The 21,796-nt window shown below is 44.8% G+C and overlaps 1 protein-coding gene across 7 annotated transcripts in view; it reads left to right on the top strand.

The window, feature by feature from the left end:
- The window catches only part of RGS12 (regulator of G protein signaling 12), a 1,255,576-nt gene that overhangs the window by 444,174 nt on the left and 789,606 nt on the right, over window positions 1-21,796 (top strand). The window contains exon 1 of one of the 7 annotated variants that reach the window (XM_069632049.1): window positions 5,478-5,641. The exons of 5 other annotated variants lie outside the window; for them this stretch is intronic. In XM_069632049.1, coding sequence (XP_069488150.1) covers window positions 5,576-5,641 — 66 coding nt within the window. In that variant the 5' untranslated portion in view covers window positions 5,478-5,575. Of the gene's footprint in view, window positions 1-5,477; window positions 5,642-19,446; window positions 19,644-21,796 lie in introns of those variants that run through there. One more of the 7 variants, XM_069632050.1, reaches the window with a different exon arrangement.

Below are 21,796 nucleotides of genomic sequence, written 5' to 3'. Positions count from 1 at the left end.
GACGAATGAGAGTTACCGAGGGTGGGGCTAGATTTACAGTCAGCAGCCTTTGTTAAAAATGCTCCTGAACTGAGCAATCGGCCATTAGATGATAAGGAACATTCATCTCGGAAAGGTGCAGAGATTCAGGAAGCCACCCAACGGGAGCCTTCTACGGTGCATCACAAATCTTATGGGGTCCCCCGAAATCAGATAGCTAGCTGCTGCCAGCACCAAATCCAGAGTCGGCCAAATACCTTCTCACTATTCGTTAAACCGAACACCAGCCTGGAGGAGAAAGGCCAAGGGAAAAAAAGCTGCTCCTACCCGGGAATGTCTAGGAAACATGTGCAAAAAGGGATCGAGAGTAGATCAGAAAAACAAATGAGGACTAAGAAGAAAATTCCATTCACACAACCTGATCCTGCAGGGCCTGTCATGAAAATCATGCATACAGATGACTAGGCTATTGAGAGCTCGGAAGAAAGGCCGGAACGCAACAATGTTAGTAAGAACATAGCGCTGGTTGTCTGGCGAGAGGAAGAGCAGCTTTCAATTACTAATTTCTTCACATTCGACTGACTAGGGCATGGAAGCCCTGATTGAAGTTCAAATGGCTCCCCATCTAAGTAGAGAGTCGAATTTAGAAGTTCTTATCCACGCAATACAGCCTGCTCCAAAGAGGAATAGCCCTTTTCAAACGCTTGCAGAAAGAAGGGAACTTGTAACGCTGACCCACTCTACTGAAACAGGATTTGAACTGCACACTGGAAACCCTGAAAAGGACGCTAAGTCAACTCAGAATCCATTGGAGAGGCTAATCCAAAAAACAGCAGAGATTGCACCGTGGAGTGGGTGCGCCAAGGGAAACGGTGGAGGACCCCAGCTTAAAACCGGCAAGTTTTTTAAAATCGCAATCCGCCGACAGAATGGACAGAAACCGATACCAAAAAGCAGACGTCTTGGACAGGAAACAAACACATAATCAGAAACCCCTGAGGGACTAGGCCTGCTGCATTAGGCTAGAAAGGGTTCTGGATAAAGCGCAGGAGTGTATCCTGAAAAGGAACAACTTCATGAAACTATGTCATTGTATTTCAAACTTGAGACAAATTGTACATGACGATATCCGTATTGTGGAATTCCCTAATGAAAACCGAACGAACAAGTTATTTTTACATCTTCGCTCCTGAATTATTAAAGACATGCTGCTGGAGGCTTCTGCCAATTTTCTATCTCTTGGCCTCGACGCAACTATCTTGAGTGAGCCTACCACACAAGAGAATGTTTCAGCGATCAATAGCGGCCAAACTAGATCGCCAAAGAGGCAGCAGATGACCATCCGGGAAATTATACAGGACATTATGGAGATACGAAGTCCTTCTCCCTCTTTGCGAGAAGAAAGACCGCTAAAAGGCCCGGTTTGGGATTACTTTTACCCCCAAGAGAGAAATAAACCCTGGTGCTGAGAATTGAAAGACAAAAGAGAATCGTAACTGCAGACTGGTGTCAAAAGAGGATTGCAATTCGCCAACCCGAGTCCTAAAAGCTACAGGAAACACATTTTAGCAGTGAGCGGAAGAGCGGGATGGACAAACCCGCTCAATCTCTATTGTCTTGATACATGAGAGCCTTCTCCCTCTTGTTAAATGTAAGTGATACTAATTGGACCAATGTGGATTTCATATGTCTTCAGGAAACTTGGCTCTCAAGAAATTCTTTTTCTGGATGGATTTGTTTCTTTCATAAACTCAGCTATTAAATCAAAAAAGGTCCACCCTGCTGTGGGTTTGTTGACATTGGTAAAAAAAACAGTTCGGTTTTTGAACCTCTTAGCCCATTAAACCATGGTCCGTATCTGCAGCTGACTATTTTAAAACAATGGGCCCCGAATCAAAATTATCCCCAGATAGAACCAAGATTCCTAGTTTTAATCAACATATATTGGAACCCGAAATCATGTGAGGAGAACCAAATGTTGCAATAAGTTCTAATGGCCATCGATGAGTCATACAACTATGATAACGGCCAGATCATTCTCTGCTAGGATTTAAATCTGACCTGTGTGGAGGGGCAGCTGGAGGTTGATAAAACTTGTAAACCCGGCACGTCACAACGAAACAAAAGAGGCGGTCACTGGGTGGTTCTGATGAAATCAAGAGACATGCATATGTTAAACAGAGTGTTTGAAAAGGGTAAGACGTATAAACCCACATGGGATTCAGGATCCTGGTCTTCAGTTATTGATTACATCTTTATTTCCAGAAGCATGGTAAGGAAAATGAATCACTGGAGATAATGCAAAGTGACCACAGCCTCTTCAGAGCTTGAGACCATTTACTACCCATAAGAACACCATTGCAAAGTGTTGGTAGAGGCAAATGGGACAAGGCTTAGACTGTGCAAACAAGATGTTAGCACAATGGCCAAAAACCGGCAAAAACAAGGCACGAAGGTTATCGACTTTCATCTCTTACTTGTACACTATCAAAATCTAATGTACGCCGGTAAGTGTCATCAAACAATACACAGACACGTCTACAACGAGGAGGTGGCAAAGAAAAAATGTGCATTGAGACGGGGATTAAAAATCCTTAAGAGCCAAGCCAAGTTGTTGGATACAAAGAAGGGTGCTTCCCTGAAAAACACCTCCAAAAATTGGGTGAAAGTTAACAAACGGGAACTGACTATAAAGAGGCCCAGACGATGTTGGAGGCCCTAAAAAAGAAAAATAATGTAAGCGAAATGTGGGCAATTATAAACTATACTGTTGGCAACCAACACCATGCTTTATTAAATGGAGTCTCAGAAAAAAACTGGTCATCGTTTTTTGAGGGCCTCTATGCAACACCAGAAGGAGAACTAACAACTTCATGCAAGCAGGTGCCCTGAACATTAAACTATAACCAGGAGGACTTAGTTGCTCTAATCACGAAAGCGAAAGATTCCCGTGCCCCGGGCCCGAACTGCCTCTCCAATGCAATGTTAAAAGAATATTCAAAAGAATGGACAGCCTACTGGATTCAATCTGGAAATCAGTCCTCCCATCAGGATCCATAACTGAGTCCTTGAAGGAAGCAATAGTGGTGCTGATATTTAAGATTGGTGGCCGTGCTGATCCAGGTAACTACAGGCCCATTGTGTTACTTGACGTCCTGGGAAAGATTTGCGCAACTCTTCTCCTGCAGAGACTAAAACATGGGCAAAAGACTCGGGCCATCAAGACCCATTTCACCAAAGGCCTTGCGACCTTTCAGCAATTGGTTCTCCTTGCTCTCTTGAAAAACAAAATGCTAAAATCAAAGAGTAAATGCTATTTGGCATTCATTGACTTTGCAAAAGCCTTGACAGCGTAAGTCAAGAACTGCTGTGGGCAAAGTTAACAAAATGAAACTGCCCTCCAGACCGGATAGCCAGATAAGAACTGTACACACAGACGCTGCAGTCAGAATAAGACTAAATATGGAAGGAACCCTAACGGACAAAATCAAAACGGGTAGGTGAGTAAAACAGGGCTGCCCACTTGGGCCCTATTTATACAACCTGTATATATCAGACCTAGCAGCATTTATGAAAGATTGCAGGTGCTTCCATCTGAAAATAGGGGATCACGAGATAACGCACCTTCTTTATGCTGACAAACTTCTTTTGGTGGACAGAACCCACATTGGGCTACAGATGCAATTGAAACGCTTGGAAGAATACACAATGCTGAACAACCTCTCGATTAACAGAGGTAAAACTAAGATGATGCAAATTCAAGCGCATAGCAAAGGAAGGAGATTGTTCAGCTTGCAAATAGGTGGGGCAAAATTGGATTGCGTGCAACACTTGAAATATCTGGGTTTGTCGATTTCAGGGAATCAAGGAGAGAAGGACATCATAGCTGCTGTGACAAGAAAAGTAGATCTACTGGCTAATCAAGCAAAGATTTTAAAGAAAAGATGCTGTGCTTTCTCTCTTTAACCAGTAATCGACTTCTACATAGCCACGGTTGTACCCATAGTAACATACGAAGGAGAGACACTGGTGACTGTCCACCCCAACCTGTGGCCGCTACTAGAAAGGACATTTTGGAAACAAGTACTGGGCTTGCCAAAATCAATTCCTATACAAATCGTAAGACAATAACGGCTTAATATCATTGAAGGCAGCAATGGATTGGAAACCTCTACGTTTTTACTGGTAATTTATATTAGCAAACCCGGCTGTTTGGTTTCAATCGATACAAGTTGAAATAGCAAAAAGTGATAACATCTTAGGCTCATCATGGTTGGAATTCTGCAGAAATCTATTAACCACAATTGAGACCTTGGAGGAATAACTACTGTCCAAACCTAATGAAACCAAGAACAAACTTTGGGAACATGATTGGATAATAACTGGGGAGGAAGGGAACAAGTACAAACTGTTAAAGCAGTTAAGGTTTGAGGCGGAACCTTACTGCCAGCCACAGAGTTATCTAATGAAATTTACGGACCAGGCCTACAGAGCCCAACTGATGAGAATCAGATTTAATCTCTTGCCAACCATGGAGATAGTGGTGGCCAGGTCAAAAGACTGCATAGCAGCTTCACCGTGTAGATTCTGTGGGCAGGTGAGATTTCGGGAATCCCTACAACATCTTGTGGCGGTCTGTGAGGCAAAATCAGAACTGAGAACAAAACATCTGGCAAACGTTATTAAAAACGAAGAATCCTTATCTGCGGATGAATGGTGGACAATGGCTTTAAGAGGTGAGCGGGTAGGCCGCCCTTTTTCCATGATTGACTTTATTGGAGACTGTCTTAACCTACAAAAGGAAGTCTGACCATAAACACTAAGTCACCAAGGTGCCCCTCGATTGAGATGAGAGGAAAGAGGACTAGGAGTCTACGTTTTTGAGACTGCAGGACTGGAATGATTTCACCAACTAAATTGACAAAATTGAAGATTGTAGGAGTACAGGCGCTTCCCCTTTAGTGTAATTTGTAAAAAGTATTTCTAATAAAGTAATATGCACAAAAATAAATGTACTGCCCATTTCCATATGATAATTTTAACTCCTGCAAAATAGTTTGGTCGAACAGTCGTCCCAATAGGCATGCAGTTTTAATTACAGCACTTTGATTTTGGGGTGAATTATTTAGAAAAAGAGCTGCAGAGCATAGAGGGAGTGAAGGGTTAATTTCGATGTGTCTGTTGATTTGTAATGTCTGTTTGCTTATTTGAACTGAAGGACTGCACGCGTGTTCGGGTTTAGTGTTCTATTGAATGTAGTGGGGTTTTCTCGGTATATCATATTCCATGAGCCTAGCTTGACTGAAAATATACAGCACCATTCAAGTCGTATGCCCAAATCTGTTCACTCCACAGACATTTCATTGTCATTCTGCAGATGCCAACGAACCTTTAAAAAAGCGTTTTGAGTGGGAAGCCGGAGAGCCAATATTTAGTCTGGGCGGGGAGTGCTTAGAGAGGGGAGGAGGACCTGAGAGGTGGTGTCGGCGCACCAGACGGCAGGTCTACAGTTGTGTGTGTGTGTGGGGGCGCAGCAGCAGGGCAGGTACAGCTACGGGACAGCCGAGGAAAGGTAAAAGCGCGCCATTTCCGCAACATGAAGGAGGCGTTTCCCACCGACGTTCTGTACATGGAGAAAACCTTTACTTTGCCCCAGGAATCTGTAAGTATGTTTTCGCCTGTCAGGCATGTACAAACAGGAATGTGCTTCGGGGCTGCTGGTGAGAATTCGCACGGTCCTGCGAGGCGTGAGTGAAGAGTGTCCCCAGAGGGTTGAAAATAAGTTCGGCAGTAGTGGAAAGTCAACGGCTATTAATCGCTCATTGTCATTAATTCGCGTATTCGTTTGCGTAGAGCTGCTTACCGAAAGCGCCCTGCTGAATTTGGGGCGACAGCTAGCTTGGCAGAGTTGGTGTTTTTGCTCAATTGGGCATGAGCATGTTGGTTGCGTTTGTTAAAAGCATCCAGACCTCCCTTCCGCGCGGAATATGTAATGTGTTATGCTATGTTACTGACTGGATAAAGTAGTTGGTGGAATTCTGCTTGAGAAAAACAAAAATACAATTCGTTTTTAAAAAAAAATGTAATATTACGAAGGAGATGATGCTTTATATGTGCAGAGACTAGTGACGGGTATTTTACTTGGACAGGTTAAGGAACCATACGTGTGGAATTGCTTGTTTTTTCTCTTGTTGAAAAACGTACTATTTAATGCTCAAACTGCCGTTGCTGAATGGAAGTTTTAAGAGAAAGCTTAAGGGGCTCCATGTTTCGAAGGAATGCTTCTTGTTCATACCTAATTTTCTTAAGTGTAAAATCTCGGTTACCTATAAGCAACTATTCATGTGAAGAGATTTCGTTCAGTGTGGCCTTGTTATGCTGCATTCGCTTTGAGAGCCTTTGGAGAAAGAAAGAAAAAATAACATGGCCAGCTTTTCTTCCTCTTGCCACAGCGCTGACACCAGAGACTCAATTCACATCTATGTGTGGGCTGATAATTAACTGGGCCGTCTGTCACCACTGAGGGGGTTGCAGGAACTCTTCATTAACAGAGGCCTTTCAAGGTGTGCAACAGATTGCCCCCTGTGGTGTGAACGCCCCGGTTTGGCTTCACAGCAGATGGACCTCTTTGTAACGTTTTGCAATCAATTCACATCACCTGCTGTAATGACCCCCCCCCCCCCCCCCCCCCGACAGTTAAAAGAACACTAATTTATACAAAGTTTTCTTGAAGTCCAGGACAGAGGTATGTGTGAAGCAGTGGTTTCCAAACATTGTACTAAGCCCCATTGGAGTAACGAGTTGGGGAAGGCTGCACCTAGAATTGCTTTTATTTTGTATACAAAACAATCACCCTCCTCCCTTTTTAAAGGAGCCTAATTGCCCCACCACCAAATCCATTGGGCCAACCAATAAGTTTGAAGACCATTGAAGTAAAGGATAAATCGGTCTGAACATTTACCTGAAATCTGTTTGCATTAGAACAGTGACTAGAGTAAATAACCCATAGCCTTTTGCATCTATTCAGGGGAAAGGAGCTATGGGCACCTCACGTTTTAGTTTAGTCTCAATTTCTTATGATTCAGCACTTGCTGGAAAATACAGTGATCAGTCGCTCATGGTTTCTACTGAAATGAGTTGATGAATGTCTTTTTGTTCATAAATATTGTGTGACGGTAACTACCAGATGAATTCTGCAGGTAAAAAACATAGCAACTGAAACCAATCCACTCCATTACATGGCAATAGCTAGTTCCAAGGTGGTCGTGGAATTTTCTTCAGAACAGTTTAGATGTTTCTTAAAAGGAAATTGTCCATCACCTGAATACCGAAGAAACTTTGAGTGGTCAACAGAAAATTCCACCAGGGATTGTTTTTCTTTACTGGCAGTTTGTGTCCTCTGTCTTTTTTTTTATCGCATCCTCTTTTGGTATTTGTGTACATTGTCAAACCATATTGCAGTCCCTTATCTATTCATCTACTGCAGGACTGCCAGCGATGCTGCATTACATTTGTCAATTTGGATTCACTTCACTTCCTGCTACTTTTTAGTTTTGCCTTTTGGGTGGTGCTTAAGCACCCACCTATATGCTGAAATTGTTGCATTGTAGTACAGCTAAGAGGGAGACGGGGAGGAGCGACACACAGCTTCTTGCTGGTGTTTGGTTATTTACTCACCAGTTGACTGCACATACAATGTTAATCCCTATGGGCATTTCCACCAACTACCTGCTGCCCCCCACTCAAAACATATTTTCCTGAAATCTCTTTCAGCTAGGCTAGCCCCATCAAGCAGTAAAATTAACACGTGTGCTTTATGGGGCCTGTTGTTTTTATTTCCTAGCAGTCTTCTGCAAGTTAATGGCTTTATTGCAGCTGCAAATGAGCTACGTTGCCATTTAATTTACAATCAATACCCAGGGGCACAATGAAACCTACATATGGGGGGGGCGGCTAACTGGTGAAGGGAGGGGCCACTTCAGAAACGGAGCTCCTCCCCCACTGTTCTACTCCAAGGCCTGGTGTAGGAAGCAACAGTCAAATAGTACATTTGAAAGCACAACATGCAGAGAGTGATGGACGCCTTTCTTTAAAGTTGCAGATTAAAAGTTTTATTGCGTTTGTTCAAGTACATTTTTCGGCACAAAAATAGTAAAACATTAACACCGCCAATTTCGGGAAAGGCTTCCCCAGCCTCTCTGCCTAACAATATTCAAGCGCGCACATCTAGAGGTGCACCTAGGCTAAAAGTTAGGTGGTGCTAATCCTTCAAATGTTGGTAGAGGCGCTCTTCAGAGACTGGGAGACGGGGCAAACCTACTTGTGTAGGGGCATATACCTTCTTTACGCATTCTAAAGAGACTATTGTAGTGCATCTTCAATCTTACAAGCAGTTAACTCTCCCCTTTAAGTGTGAAAGCACCAACTTAAGGACTGCTGTGAGAAGGAGCTGCCGCCTGTCCTCCCCCTTCCTCCCCCCCACCCCTACCCTTCCAATCACTCCCCTGGCTTCCAAGTACTAACCTTACATCACGATTTAAATTGCCTAAAAATGTATTCTTGTGAATGCAGGTGCGAACAATGAAATTATTTACGTAATCAGGTCTCCACCAAGCACTTCAAGGGATCAGTCCTCTTTTTCTCTGCATTTTATAACATATCCCCAAACCCATTTAAGAAGTTCATCACTCAAGACTCGGGTGCTTTTGACCTGCACCCGCCTGTCAGTACCGTCACTCCTGATGCACGTCACAATGCCTTTAATTTCCATACACAGCTTACATTAGATTGCAAAACCACACCTTGAACGAATTTATTTATTTATTTATTCGCATTTGTTGAGCGCACAGCGGCCCGGAGGCATTGTGGCCCTGGTTACAGACATTTTCTTAGTTACAGTTAAACATTGACATTAGCATATTATAGTTTTCAGTGCCAGTATAGAGGAGAGCAATAAGTAGAGGGTTAGTTGAATAGAGTGGTTTTGAGGTTTTTTTTGGAAGCCAAGGAGGGAATTTCCTGCTCTGATGTCTGTGGGTAAAGAGTTCCATAGCCTGGCGGCTATGTAAGGGAAGCTTAGCCCTCCAGCTTTGGCTTTGTTGATGTGAGGAGTGTGTAGTAGGTTGGTGTAGCGAGTCCTGGCTGGTCGTGTAAAGGAGGATTTGGCTATGGTCTGAGATAGGTATGAGGGTGCTGTGAGAGAGAGGCATTTGTGGGTGAGCTGCCTTTCTGGCATGGGTAATGTGGTCTCTTTTTGGGATGCTGAGTGCAGCTCTTAGTGCATTGGGTCTGTGTGATTTGGAGTTGGTTTATGTTTTTGGCAGAAGTACCTGCTAGGAGGGCATTACAATAGTCCAATTTGGCGCCGATGGTAGCCCTGGCTATAGATAGACAGTTCGGTTTGGAGAGGTATGGCTTTATAGCATTTATGAGTTTGATAGTGTGTGCTGAGGCGGCTGAGATGGCGCTGATCTGCTTAGTCACGGATAAGGTGGTTCAAGTAGAGTCAGCGCTGCATCCTGTGTCAAGAAAGTTCTGTATTGGTGTTTAAAGTGCTGTGTTCTGAAGGACTCTTCTACAGTGAAGTAAAGCATGGCACACGCACATAATTGAAGCTCATAGGTAAAACAAATTTCACTGTTTTTAAGGAAATGTTGCTTTCAGCTGTGTCTGAGGTGTTAGTTAGCAGAACCTGTGTGCTCCTAACCAGTCGTGCAACCCCATTGAGCAGATCGGACTCTAGCCCCCTCTTAAACCCCTCATCCCCCGGGCTGACCAACAGAGCTGTGGCCTGACTGAACAGGAGACCTAAGTTAAACGGCTTTGCTGTTAACAAAGGCCTTACACGAAAGCCCCGCCCCTCAGCTCACATTTCAGGGGAGGAGTTGGAGCCTGATTTGCTCAATGATGTTGTGTGCCTGGCAATACCCCACCTTAATTTGAACCAAGACCGAGCCCACCACACTGCAACCCGCCTCATAACAGGTGCTCCCAAATTAGATGTTTCTCTTCTACACTGTACAAGCTTTACTGGCCCCCGCTACCCGAAAGGATCATCATAAATAAATCCTGTATCACTTACTAAGCAGTGTTGAATGGAATGCCATACTTGGTGGCTAAACTCAACACCTTTTTTGAGGCTCTCACTCCTCACTAAGAAAAACCATTGAAAGGTTGGAGTCTAAGATGGCCTGTAAATAGAATGCTCACAAACAGTCCTTCGCCTACACCCCGATCTTTGGAATTCAATCCCGATAGAGGCTCGAAATGCCCCACCATCCTCCACTTCTGCAAAGCATTAAAAACCTGATTATTTCAACAATACCTGCCAGACAAATAAAAATGTTGGTTTTCCCAAAAGCTTGGGGTAATTGGGCTTTGGCAGCATTAAGGGGTATTTCTCAGTGAGTTTTGGCAGACTCACTACCCAGAGATGCCTACTTACTTTTCAGATCTGCGTTAAGGGGCTATTTTTCATTGAAAATCTGTCAAGCCTTCATTTTTAACTGCAATATATCAGAGAGAATTGTGTTTTTGGAAGTTCAGAGGAGAAAAAATGTTAATTTTTAAGTGCCCTTGAAACCATCGCCTTAAAATACCCTTTCACCAGCTCTGGTAAATGAGATTCCAAGGTATGGTATTCACTAGATTTGATCCTTCTTTGACAACTACATTCTTTAAATCACATGAGAACCTCTTCTTGCTTACAGCAAACATCATCTTGGGAGTCGTGGAAGGAGCTGCACTATGTCTGATTCTTGTTACCATTGAAATGATTTCCCATGCTAAAATATTTCTACATGTGTTACCACATAAAACTCGGCTACATCTAAAACGCCTTAAACATGTTATCTAATAACAATGGATAGAAGGCTGGCTGACCTTCTGGCAAAGTTGGATGAACCAAATTGTGCCTTGGTCTGTCCAAGGGCAACATTCTCCAAGTCTGATCCAGAGATCCTTCAGCCCACTCTTCAACTGGCCAACAGCATGTGCTCTCCAAACCTTCCCACACAGCAAGTGATTAAACTTGCTGTACTGACTGTTGCTCAACTGATCTGTACCCATAAACCCAACTTTCACAAAGGCAGTCTTCCATCACCTATACAACGTGAGACAAGTCCTACATCCAGTGACAAAACCACACAGAATAGGCTTGGTACTGGCCATTGTCACCTGTCACTTACACCAGCAAACGTTTCCATCAAACTTCGTTGTATTACAACATCATACTTGGATAGTGCATATCTGACCTTGCATTTTATTCATTTTGGGGACGATCACAATTCAAAACTCACAGCGATGCCCTTACACCATTACACAGAAGAGCACCAGACTTCCTTTGCCAATCTTTTCCTCTCTCGTTGGCCATCCAGATACCAAAGGTTGGCCTCCCTGGCCTCCTAGTCAGCCACTGAACTAGATGGGGAGGTCTACTCTTAAGGCGCTATCTTCCAGAATGCTCTTTCCATTTTGGTCTTGAAAACTATTTATGGGATTTCTCCGAGTGCTTAAGATTCACATGTTCCTTGATGCTTTGGCCCATGGCAGGCAAGGAAGTCGCTGCTTTTATCTTTCACATCAGTTCTTTTATGCACATGTTTCATGGATGCAAGTACACCATGGTATTGATCCTGACCTCCTTACAAGCCTGAAATACCCACCAGACAATCTCCTGGCCCATACATTGGTGTTCGTTTTGGACCCCCACCCCCAAAAGCATTCTAAGGCAGTCTGGCTATTTTCACAAATCTAAATGGGAGCGGAAAAGTGTTGTTTAGATGCTCCGTTTGATGGGCTGTTAAACCTTGTGATGATTACCTGATGGTTTGTGTTTACATGTTAATGGGGGAAGCATTGGTTGTTGCTGGGCTGCCATGGATCTTTTGGACTTGTTATCTCTATCTCTGCAATATTCTTGCAAAGCCCGATTCCACATTTAACAAGTGTTTACACCATACCATGGGTTTGCAACCTTTGGCCCTGCAGGTGTTTTGTGTTACATTTTCCATTGACCCTAACCAGCATAGTCAATGGTGCGCGATCATGAGAGTGGTAGTCCAAAGCAACTAGAGAGTCACAGGTTGCAGACCACATACATATTCCATCTTTCGGGGATTTGCTTTGTACAGTGAAAGTTAGCGAGGATTATAACTCTTAGCATGTATGACCTTGTTGAATGAAAACACAGGACTGGAAAAGTGACATAGATCCAGCTGGACCCTATAGCCACCAGGCCGCATCGCATTCTTAAATGTTGTATTGGAGTATTACAGTTCATCATGAGAAATATGGCTGTATTTTAGAAATGGCGTTTACATAGAATCAGGACATATGTGTTAAATACAAAGTGGCTAATGGCGCATACTACAGAATCTATTTGTTGAAATAAATTACTAGTGACCATATTTTACTACCGAATGTCTGCGTTTCCAAAATATATTCTGAATTTTCAGTTGCACTTTTATGTATCTACAGCAGGTGGTAGTGTGACCGCAGTTTATAAAAAACAGTCTTTATTCTCAAAATAATCTTTTCACAGACGACACATTGTATGCGAATGTACGGACAATTTTTTTTTGGAGCGGCTGTCGAACTAATCCTGTTCCGTTTTGGTAAACAAATAAATACATGACCTATCAAGTAGAGTTTGGCCTATTATAGTTTAAATCATATAGAGGTATTTGGCCCACCCATAGATGTTTGTAACTCCGAATATAATGCCTCTAGTTGGGATAGAACGGAAATTATGTAAGGCAATGTTAGGACTGTAAACAAAGGGGTCCTTTAAGCAGGTGTCCAAAAAAAAGCTCCCGGAAGTTTCTTTTTTTCCAAAATCACAATAAAGGAAATCCTGCAGTACCTTTAATTGTATGCTGCAACCTTCCCACGGTAAACTGAAGTAAATAGTAGCAGCAGGGTAGGAAATGGTCCGGAAAGCCACACTTCCCAGAGCGCCATGCTCCTACGTCTAGTCCCCTTTCCTCCATCCTGTATGGGCGTCCTACGGACATAAGTGGAAGAGGTTCTCTGTCTGGTGCCGTGCACAGAAGATCAACCCTCTACGGATTACGGCACCTCAAGTGCTACCATACCTACTGTCGCTGGCCAAAGCTGGACTAGCTCACGCTTCCATCAAGATACATCTGGCTTGCAATCTCCCGATACACCAGAACTACAGGACAGCCGTCCTTGTGGTCTCATCGACTGGTGAAGGAATTTATGAAGGGACTGTTCCGGACGTTCCCGCCGGTGAAGGCTCCAGCCCCGGCTTGGGAGCTCAACGTGGTGCTGACCAGGCTCATGGGGCCGCCATTGGAGCCCTTGCATTTGGCTCCGTTGAAGTTCCTGTCGTGGAAGACAGCGTTCCTTGTGGCCATCACCTCGCGCACGACGCATGGGAGAGATTCAGGTCCTATCCTGCAAGCCTCCATACTTGACTTTTCACGATACGGGGGTGGTGCTGAGGACGCACCCCTCTTTCATGGACAAGGTGCCGTCGGACTTCCATCTTAACAAGCCCTTGGTGTTGCCAGTTTTCTTTCCGTCGCCTTCGTCGCCGGCCGAGAGGACTTTGCACTCGCTGGATGTAGCTAGAGCGCTTAAGTTCTACGTGGATCGAACGAAGAGTTTTTGGAAGACATCACAGCTGTTTGTGAACTTTGGACCTGTGAACCAAGGGAAGGCTCTCTCGAAGGCTTCTATTTCCAGATGGCTCTCCGGCTGCATCATGCACTGTCATCGGTTGGCCAACCGACCGTTGCCCGGCCGTCCGAAGCCCATTCGACCAGAGCGATCACTGCTACTACGGCGTTCTTGTCTGGTGTGCCCCTGCTGGACATCTGCAGGGCTGCTACGTGGAGGTCGACGCACACCTTCACGAGATTCTACTGCATCGACCGGGATTCCAGGGAGGAGTCCAGAGTCGGCCAAGCAGTGCTGCGCAACCTGTTCGCCTGAAGGTGGGCCTGGTGAGGAGGTAAGAGTTGCTTGATGTTGAGTTTATGTAATGCTTAATGTTGAGCCTTTTGCCACCTCCCGTGGTTTGGCATGTGTGTACTGCTGTGTAGTCTTATATTCATGAGCATGTGAATCCATGCCAGACCCTATGCTGGAGAAGGAACAAGTTACTTACCTGTAACTGTTGTTCTCCAGCATGGGTCTGGCATGGATTCACATGCGAACCCTCCCTCCTTCCCCTCTGCGGCTCTTCACTTGGTCATACTGCCACTTTACGTGGTACCAAATCTGAGGATGGCTGCCAGGGGAGGGGCTTAGGGAGAGGGCAGTAATTGGCTGGGGGCAATATGACCCAGAGATCAGTGATTGGTTACTACTAAGAAAGACAGATCAGAAACGAAACTGATACTGATTTTTTCTTTACCGAGGATTCCCAGCCTGACGGGAATATTCATGAGCATGTGAATCCATGCCAGATTCATGCTGGAGAACAACAGTTACAGGTAAGTAACTTGTTCCTTATTGGCACAGGATCCCACACTTAGCTAAACAACGAAGCTAGCATTTATTTATTTGATTGGTCATTTGTTGGGCGCTTATACAATTACCAAAACTGTTTCAAAGTGCCCACAGGGCGGAGGATTGGGACAGGGGAGGTAGACAATGAATTACATCAAAGATAAATAATTGAATTAATTGTACAACAAATAGCGAGACTAACAGAAAGGGGAGACAAACCTACTATGCCTGGTGAGTGTTCAGAACGTGCAGGGGAGGGGGGGAAGGAATAGGTGCTGTGGGGCTTGAGGGGAAGTGCTCGGGGTGAAGTGATAAGAGGAGAAAGAACATAAGTGCAACCTCCTGTGGGGAGGGTGATCCAAGGAAGTACAGTAAATAGACAGTGGCCGGCATGTGAGATGTGGGAGGGTCAGGCCCCGAGGATAGATAAGGGCCCTGCACATCAGTCACACTAATGTATGTTTAGCAAGGAAGAGAGGAGGAGAAGGAAGAGGTAAAGAGAAAGGTCTTGAGGCTTTTCCAGAATTTAAGGAGGTCCGGCTCAAGACACAGGGGAGGCTGTTCCAAAGGAGGGAGTCCGCGGAGGAAAGTGATCGGCCACCAGCTCTCTGTTCGCAAACCGCTTCACACGCAGGGAGTTGGTGCCAGAGGAATGCATGAGTCAAGAAGGGCAGTATTTAGATAGGAAGCGTTGAAGATAGTGGTCCCCGTCTCCAGATAGCCTTGTGGAAGATACAAAGGTATTTTAATTTAATCTGTACTGAGACAGGGAGTCAGTGAAGGTTTTGTAGGGCAGGAGAGATGCGGTCCCTGCACTTGAGGCCAAGGATAAGTCCTGCTGCCCTATTCTGGGTAAGCTGGAGAGGTCGCAGGGTGGACGCAGGAAGATTGAGGAGGAGGCTTCTTCAGTAGTCTAGCAGGAAGAGAACCACAGCACGGGTAACATTGAGTATCTGGCGTAAGTTGAGGAAGGTTAGAGTTCCTTTGAGAAGGAAGAGCTGAAATTGAGACTTCTTGACAATGTCCTAAATATGAGGGATGAATGAGAGGGAGGGATCGAAGATGACTCTGAGGGGCCTGGCTACAGAGGAGGGGGCAGTGTGGGAAGCCCATTGAAAAAGGCCAGAGTGAGGGGAAAAATAGGGTGCAGGGGACCCAATAGGGAGAATCTCTGTTTTGCTGGCATTCAGGCAGAGGTCATTAGCAGAGCACTAGGCCTGGATGGCAGAGAGGCAGACAGGGATGAAGGAAGGTGCAAGAGGATCCGTGGGAAATTTGAAGAATAGTTGAGTGTCGTCAGCGTAGCATTGGCAGATGGGGAGAAGGAGGATATGAGGCGTGCCAGCAGAGAAAGGTATATGGTAAAGAGCCAGGGTGAGAGAATGGAGCCCTTTGGGATGCCACAGGTGGAGGAGGAAGTAGGGGAGGAGAAAGGGCCAAGAATGCTGTTGAAGGAACGGTCAGTGAGGAAGGAGGTGAGCCAGTCCAGTGCCTGATCCGAGATACCAAGGGTATCATGGAGCTTTTTATGAGGATGGAGTGCTTCACTGTGTCAAATGCCGAAGAGAGATCAAAGAGGATGAGTACAGCAGGGGAGTTGGAGCCAGGGAGTCGCCACAGGTGTTCAGAAGAGCAATTTCCATGCCTCTGGATGCTCGGAATCCAGACTGATAGTCGTGTAGGCCACCAACAATTTCAGTATGAGAGTTGAGTTGAGTTAACCCACTCTGCAATTATGGCACGACCACCTTCTTCCTTGCTTTACTTGGAACAAATATTTAAGTTTTGTGTGTCAAGACCTTCAATAATACTGTCCTATAAAGTTTACTTGCAAAATACACGAATTGCATAGTAAAGGATCATGACAAGATGTAAATCCGTATAGCAGCATGTTGGTCCGAAATAATATCAGTGTACCTTTATTTTCCACATCTTGAATGGACAACTATAAGATGCAAAAGGCAAAATATATTTGTACCCACTTTATTTTCAGTGCTTTAAGACGCACAATAAAATAAGTTGTGTCATAAACTCACTTAGGTTTGGAGATTCGTCACACACCTCCAGCTTGGTGTTATGTATGGTTTTAAGAACATTCAACTAAGAACATCAAAGCAAAGCTTACCTTTTAGCATATCAAGCTATTAGACGCTTTATTGTGTTGCTCTCTTTAACAATCACAGATTTGCAAGATGACTGGTGGTCTTTCAGTTGGAAATTCACCATCATGCATAAGAAAGGCTATGCTGTCGAAGACAAAAACGAAACGAGCTGCAGTGCCAGGGACGCATCTTGTGTGTCTCAGGGGGGCTGTGACTCGGGGAAACGGGCAGTGCTTGATCATCCGCCCCAAACAGATTGTAGATTTGCCTCGGAAGAAACAAAAGGCGCCCAGAAGCATGATCCTGATCCTTTGAACTGTTAAAGGGCACGGAAGCCCCGCCCCTCGGCTAGCATTTCGGAGGTGGGGGGGCTTCAGCCCGGTCTGCTCAATGACGTTGCACGTCTGTAAGCAAGGCTTGCCACCTGCAATATGTCAATTGTCTGTCTAGAAACCATTAAAAGTAGTCCAAAAATGTATTCCAACAACCCTTGAATAATCAACACATTTGTTTATCTTAAAGTTAAAAAGAAAAATGACTCCTTTTGATTTCAAATTTAATAAAATGGTCATTCGCTCTGTCAGCAATATGTGTTGACCTGGTTGTTGACTGGTGTTTCCTTATTGCCACCCAACAATTACTCATAACGCATAGTCCTTAGTGACACCGTGTCATCAAATGTCTGTTTCAGCGGTAATGTATATATCTCCGCCTTCTTCAGGACTGGGTACCCTTCTAAACTGCTCATTGGGTTCACCACGGGCAAAAGCTGAGCTCAGTTATCATGCCTCCTCTTGCTTGATAGCTTGCCATATCACACGAATCGACTGGAGGAGCATCATCAGGAAATGCCCATGAGTTACATCCAGTTTTATAAACCAACTTGCCTATTTAGGGTTGATTTAACCAAATGGCAGTAGAAGGGGACATGCAGAGACCCACAACAATGGACCAAAGGGACCCTTGAGGGTAATTTTCTGGACTAACGTTCGAACCCTGGGCCCATAGGCAAATAAACCCGCAGAGTTGCAGTTCTTGAAAATATAGCCAAGGAACGTTTGAAACAGTGAGTAAATTATATTCCGTTGCAGGGGGGTTTATAGATCTGGTCACCCAGGTACTTGAACCCCAGGCCGATGACAACACAACAACTAATGAACAGCCTTCAGGGGAGCGGGACCCACCAGGTAGGAGTGAAACCCAGTGGGACTGATTCACAGAAGCGTCTTATAATGGCGCAATCACATAGGAAAACGCTCTGTGAATCAGGCCCAGTAAGTCTGAGAAACCTAGGCAAGCAAGCAGAGTCTGAAGGCTCGAGGGGCAAGACCGGGCAGCCAGCGAGTAGAAACCGGTCCCATGAAGGAACCAATGGTGGGGGTGACCGAAGTTGGCCAAAAACGAACGGGAGAGGTGGGGTATTGGTGTCCCAATACCGGTCTACATGATGGCAGCTTTCTACCCCAAGGTGCACAACTAAGTTAGTAAAACAATGGTACAAAGGCAGCGTCTGGGATGCTGTGCTGTAACCATACCTATCTGATGTGTAGGATCTGGAGGAGATTGAGGGCTGAGTAGGAAAGATGCCCGGCAGCCGAGAGAGGAAGCTGGAGCTCAGGGAAAGGACAAAGGACACAGTCTATATGGCTGGATCTAGTCCTAACTTTGCAGCAATTTCATGGCAAAATCCTCCATCAGGGAAGTAAACCTGAAGATGCCCAGCAGAAAACCAGCAGACTTCAAGCCGGCATATGGTCTCCCTTAGATATACCCAAACACACAGGGCTTTCCCTAAGCAAGTCCTCCAATCACAAACGGGTGCATATGAACAAAGGTTTGTGCTTCCTGCCAGTTAGGTTGACCCCAAAAGAGTCAAACATTTGTGTCTACACAAGTTGTGCAATGGCCGGTCTAGGCCTAGGGCGAAGTTTAAATCAACCTAAACCACTCTTTGGGGTGCAGGCCTGTTCCCAGAGTGAGCCCATGTTTCCACAACGGCTGTTTTAAGCATTGTGGTTTCACTAAAAAAGGAAAGGCACAGAAACAAAATGTTTGCGAATAGGGCTTAAATACAGTAGAACCCTAACGGCTACCATACTTGTACATTGGGCACTAATATGATAAAACCGACTACACCCCAGTTAAAACCAAAATAAAATTACAGCTGCCACCATCCTGCTCTGCAACATTAGTGTAGGATAATATATTCACAAAGCCACACAAATAAGGTCATGGTGCCAGGAAAACCAACAGGTAAAACCAACAAGTCTAGGGGTCACAATGGAACAGTTGAATAAGCCAAGAAAGTAATTCTGCTATTGGAGCATGTTGAAAGTCAGCTAGAATGTACAGATTAAGTGAAATGCACGCTCCTTATTCAGGGAGGTCCGGAATGGGGAGGACCGATGTTAAATGCACCTTCAAGTTTGGATGCCTTCAATGACGAGGCAGGAAGGACTGAGGCTCATATTCTAAAATATGGGGGTTGCCATCAAACTAGGGACTTTACGAGGTGTGCAGTGTGGTCCTGTTTACATAAGAGGGCACTTACAGGACATGTGTGGCCTTGTATGCCAGCCCCACAGATTGCTTCGAATTAAACAGAACAAACTTCTTCGTTTACATTCTAATAATAACATCGCAGAGACCGCAGACTGTAAATAACACAGAACTTCACTTCGAAGCTGGTAGCAGCCCAGTGTTGTTGCCTCTGCTTTATAGCAGGGCCGAGGAATGCCCACGGCCTGGCTGTTACAACAAACGCCTGCCTTAGGAGGTGTGAGTCGGCTCGTCATCGCCCGGTTTTCTCACTTCAGAGCATTAAGAACCAATTTGAATCCCCGATGAATCACACTTCTCTGCGGTGCCTTGTTGCCCTTGGAAACCTCCGGGAAGTGAAGTGAACTTCTCCCAAAATGCTTTTTAACTTCATTGACATGTAGAGGCACGGTGGAGCCCGTCGGTGCGCTCCCGTCGACCTCATGAACGGCTGTCACTCCAGAAATTATTCCTCCTGCAGTAAACATGATGCGATTAGGGAAGGGATTACAAGCAAAAGAAACAGCTGTTTGGTATGATGAAAAGGTAAGTCTTTAGTTGGTTTCTTTTGTTCCTCCGAACGGTATGTTAATATGAGCACTTCGCAAAAGTTATCCCTGCAGTTGACTTCGAGTTTGTTTCCTCAGTCAATACTTTCACTTCAAATCGGATTTTTCCCAAAAGGAAGGTATGCCCTTGATTCTTCCTGCGTGGAGTGTACGGGGCTGGGTTAGCAGTCTGTCGGGGACCCTGCTTGTATTTTTAGATGTCGTGGTTGCCTTTTCTGCGGGGCTGTCTAAACTGAATGGTGTCTGTCAGTATTTGGTGCGTATCGTTTCTGTCCCGCAGCAGCCCGACGACTGTGGAAGAGAGACTCAAGACACGGCTTGTCTTTTGGCCACAGCCCTGCTCCACACACTCTGTTGTAATATCCAGTTTATATTGCGTGTCTTTTAGTTACACATTTCCAATTGAGAATCCCCAGTAGCTTTCAGTTTCTAGGGATCAGAAGTCGAAGAAACAACATTCACCGACATTCTTATTTTGTTTCGAGAATTGGGTCGTTTACAGAATGTCAACTTGTAAAACTCATCATCCATGTAACCAGTCCCAACAGCTTGCTTTGGAATGCGAGGAAACTGACGTTTTGTTTTTGCAACTGCTGTTATGTGTAAGGCGTTTGTCTCCCGGAGAGGTCTGTTATATCTTTTTTTAGCAGGTCAAAAATCGCTGGCCCATTTGCCTCGTATCCTGTCTACAGAGGCCACCTACATATACAAGTCGGTTAAAATGCTTGTCTGAGAAGTGCTTATTCGTCATGGTTACTATCTTAACAATTAAGGGGGGGATAAGGAGGCAAGAGCAGTTTACCTGTTGTTTTTCTTCTCTAATGTATTGGTCTATTTGGAATTGTACTAATGTAGCTGTGTTCGAAGTGACTCCTACAAACTGTGCTCCAGTAGTTGGGTGCTTATATCTTCTGAATCTGCAACCCAAGTCCAAATCGGTCTATAGTCGAATGGTTTGCACCAACACTTTAGTTCCATTACTCTGCCTACATATTTTTTATTTATTAATTAAACTGTCATGCTTTTTTACGTTTAGACAATACACATAATCATTTTGTTACTGGGGTGTATACTGCGCACCACTACATTTTGCTTCGCCTCCAGGCACTCTAGTGGATTTGATAAAAATAAGGGGTTGGTATTGTAAGTGGGAGGAGAGGGAGAGCAGAGCGTAAGCGTGCTTTTGCTGTAGGGTTGGCCATTATAGTTCGAAAAAACTGGTGGCTGTGACTATGTGTGGTTGTGCTTCTAAGTAGTGTGGGGTTGGTAGGTGAGCAGACAGTGGATTCCTTATGAGAATCCTTGTGTGCCCGTGGTGTACGGATGTATTGGCTCAGTCGGTATTGTGTAAAGGTAATGGAAGAGGTGTGTGGTTCTGATGTTTGGTGTCAGTGGGCAGGGGCCTTCTTATCCGATAGAATGTGTGCGTGGCATTGTTGGTTTGCATGTGTTATGTATGTATAAGTATGGAGAGTTTTTAGTTTTGGTTTAGGGAAAGAGAGAAGGGTCTTCCTCATGGTGTAGGGCTTAATCACAGTCACGAGGCAGCTTGTTGAATAACCAAACCCATTGTGACTTTATCACTGATATTTGGCCTCTCTTTGACAATGGCCTATAGCTTGGCAAGTTAGCTCAGCATGTTATAGAGCCATGCTTTCCTGAAAATTGGGTTTTCCCATATTGAATGTATTCCCTTAGAGAGGGAGTTCCAGAGTTTCGCTGAGATGTAATAAAAAGCTGATCATCCATACTTGTCATGGCTAGACCTCAAGTTCTGTTTGGTCGGTAGATGGAGACTTTGCCTTCCAGGAATTCTACTCCTTGGCTGTGAATTGCTCTGTGAACAATGCAGAGCATTTTGAAATGGATCCTATTCTTGACTGGCATTCAGGGTAGATATCCTAGCGCTGTGGTTTGGTGTTCTCTCTTCTCTCTTGTTAGCTTTAGAAGGAGTCTTGCTGCTGTGTTCTGAAGTTGATTCTTGACATGACAAGTGAGATAATGATGAGGGTCTGTGTGAAAAAGTGAGAAAGGGCAAAAAACGTCTGATGGTAACATAGCTGAAATGTTAGCCTTCCTCCGTCTGGTTCACTACGACTTTCCAAATCAATTCCACTTATAGCATTCACA

Source organism: Ambystoma mexicanum, chromosome 6q (genome assembly GCF_040938575.1).
Source record: "Ambystoma mexicanum isolate Mex_15411 chromosome 6q, UKY_AmexF1_1, whole genome shotgun sequence".
In the NCBI taxonomy this organism is placed as follows: Eukaryota; Metazoa; Chordata; class Amphibia; order Caudata; family Ambystomatidae; genus Ambystoma; species Ambystoma mexicanum.
This window is presented reverse-complemented; position numbering and strand designations above follow the sequence as displayed.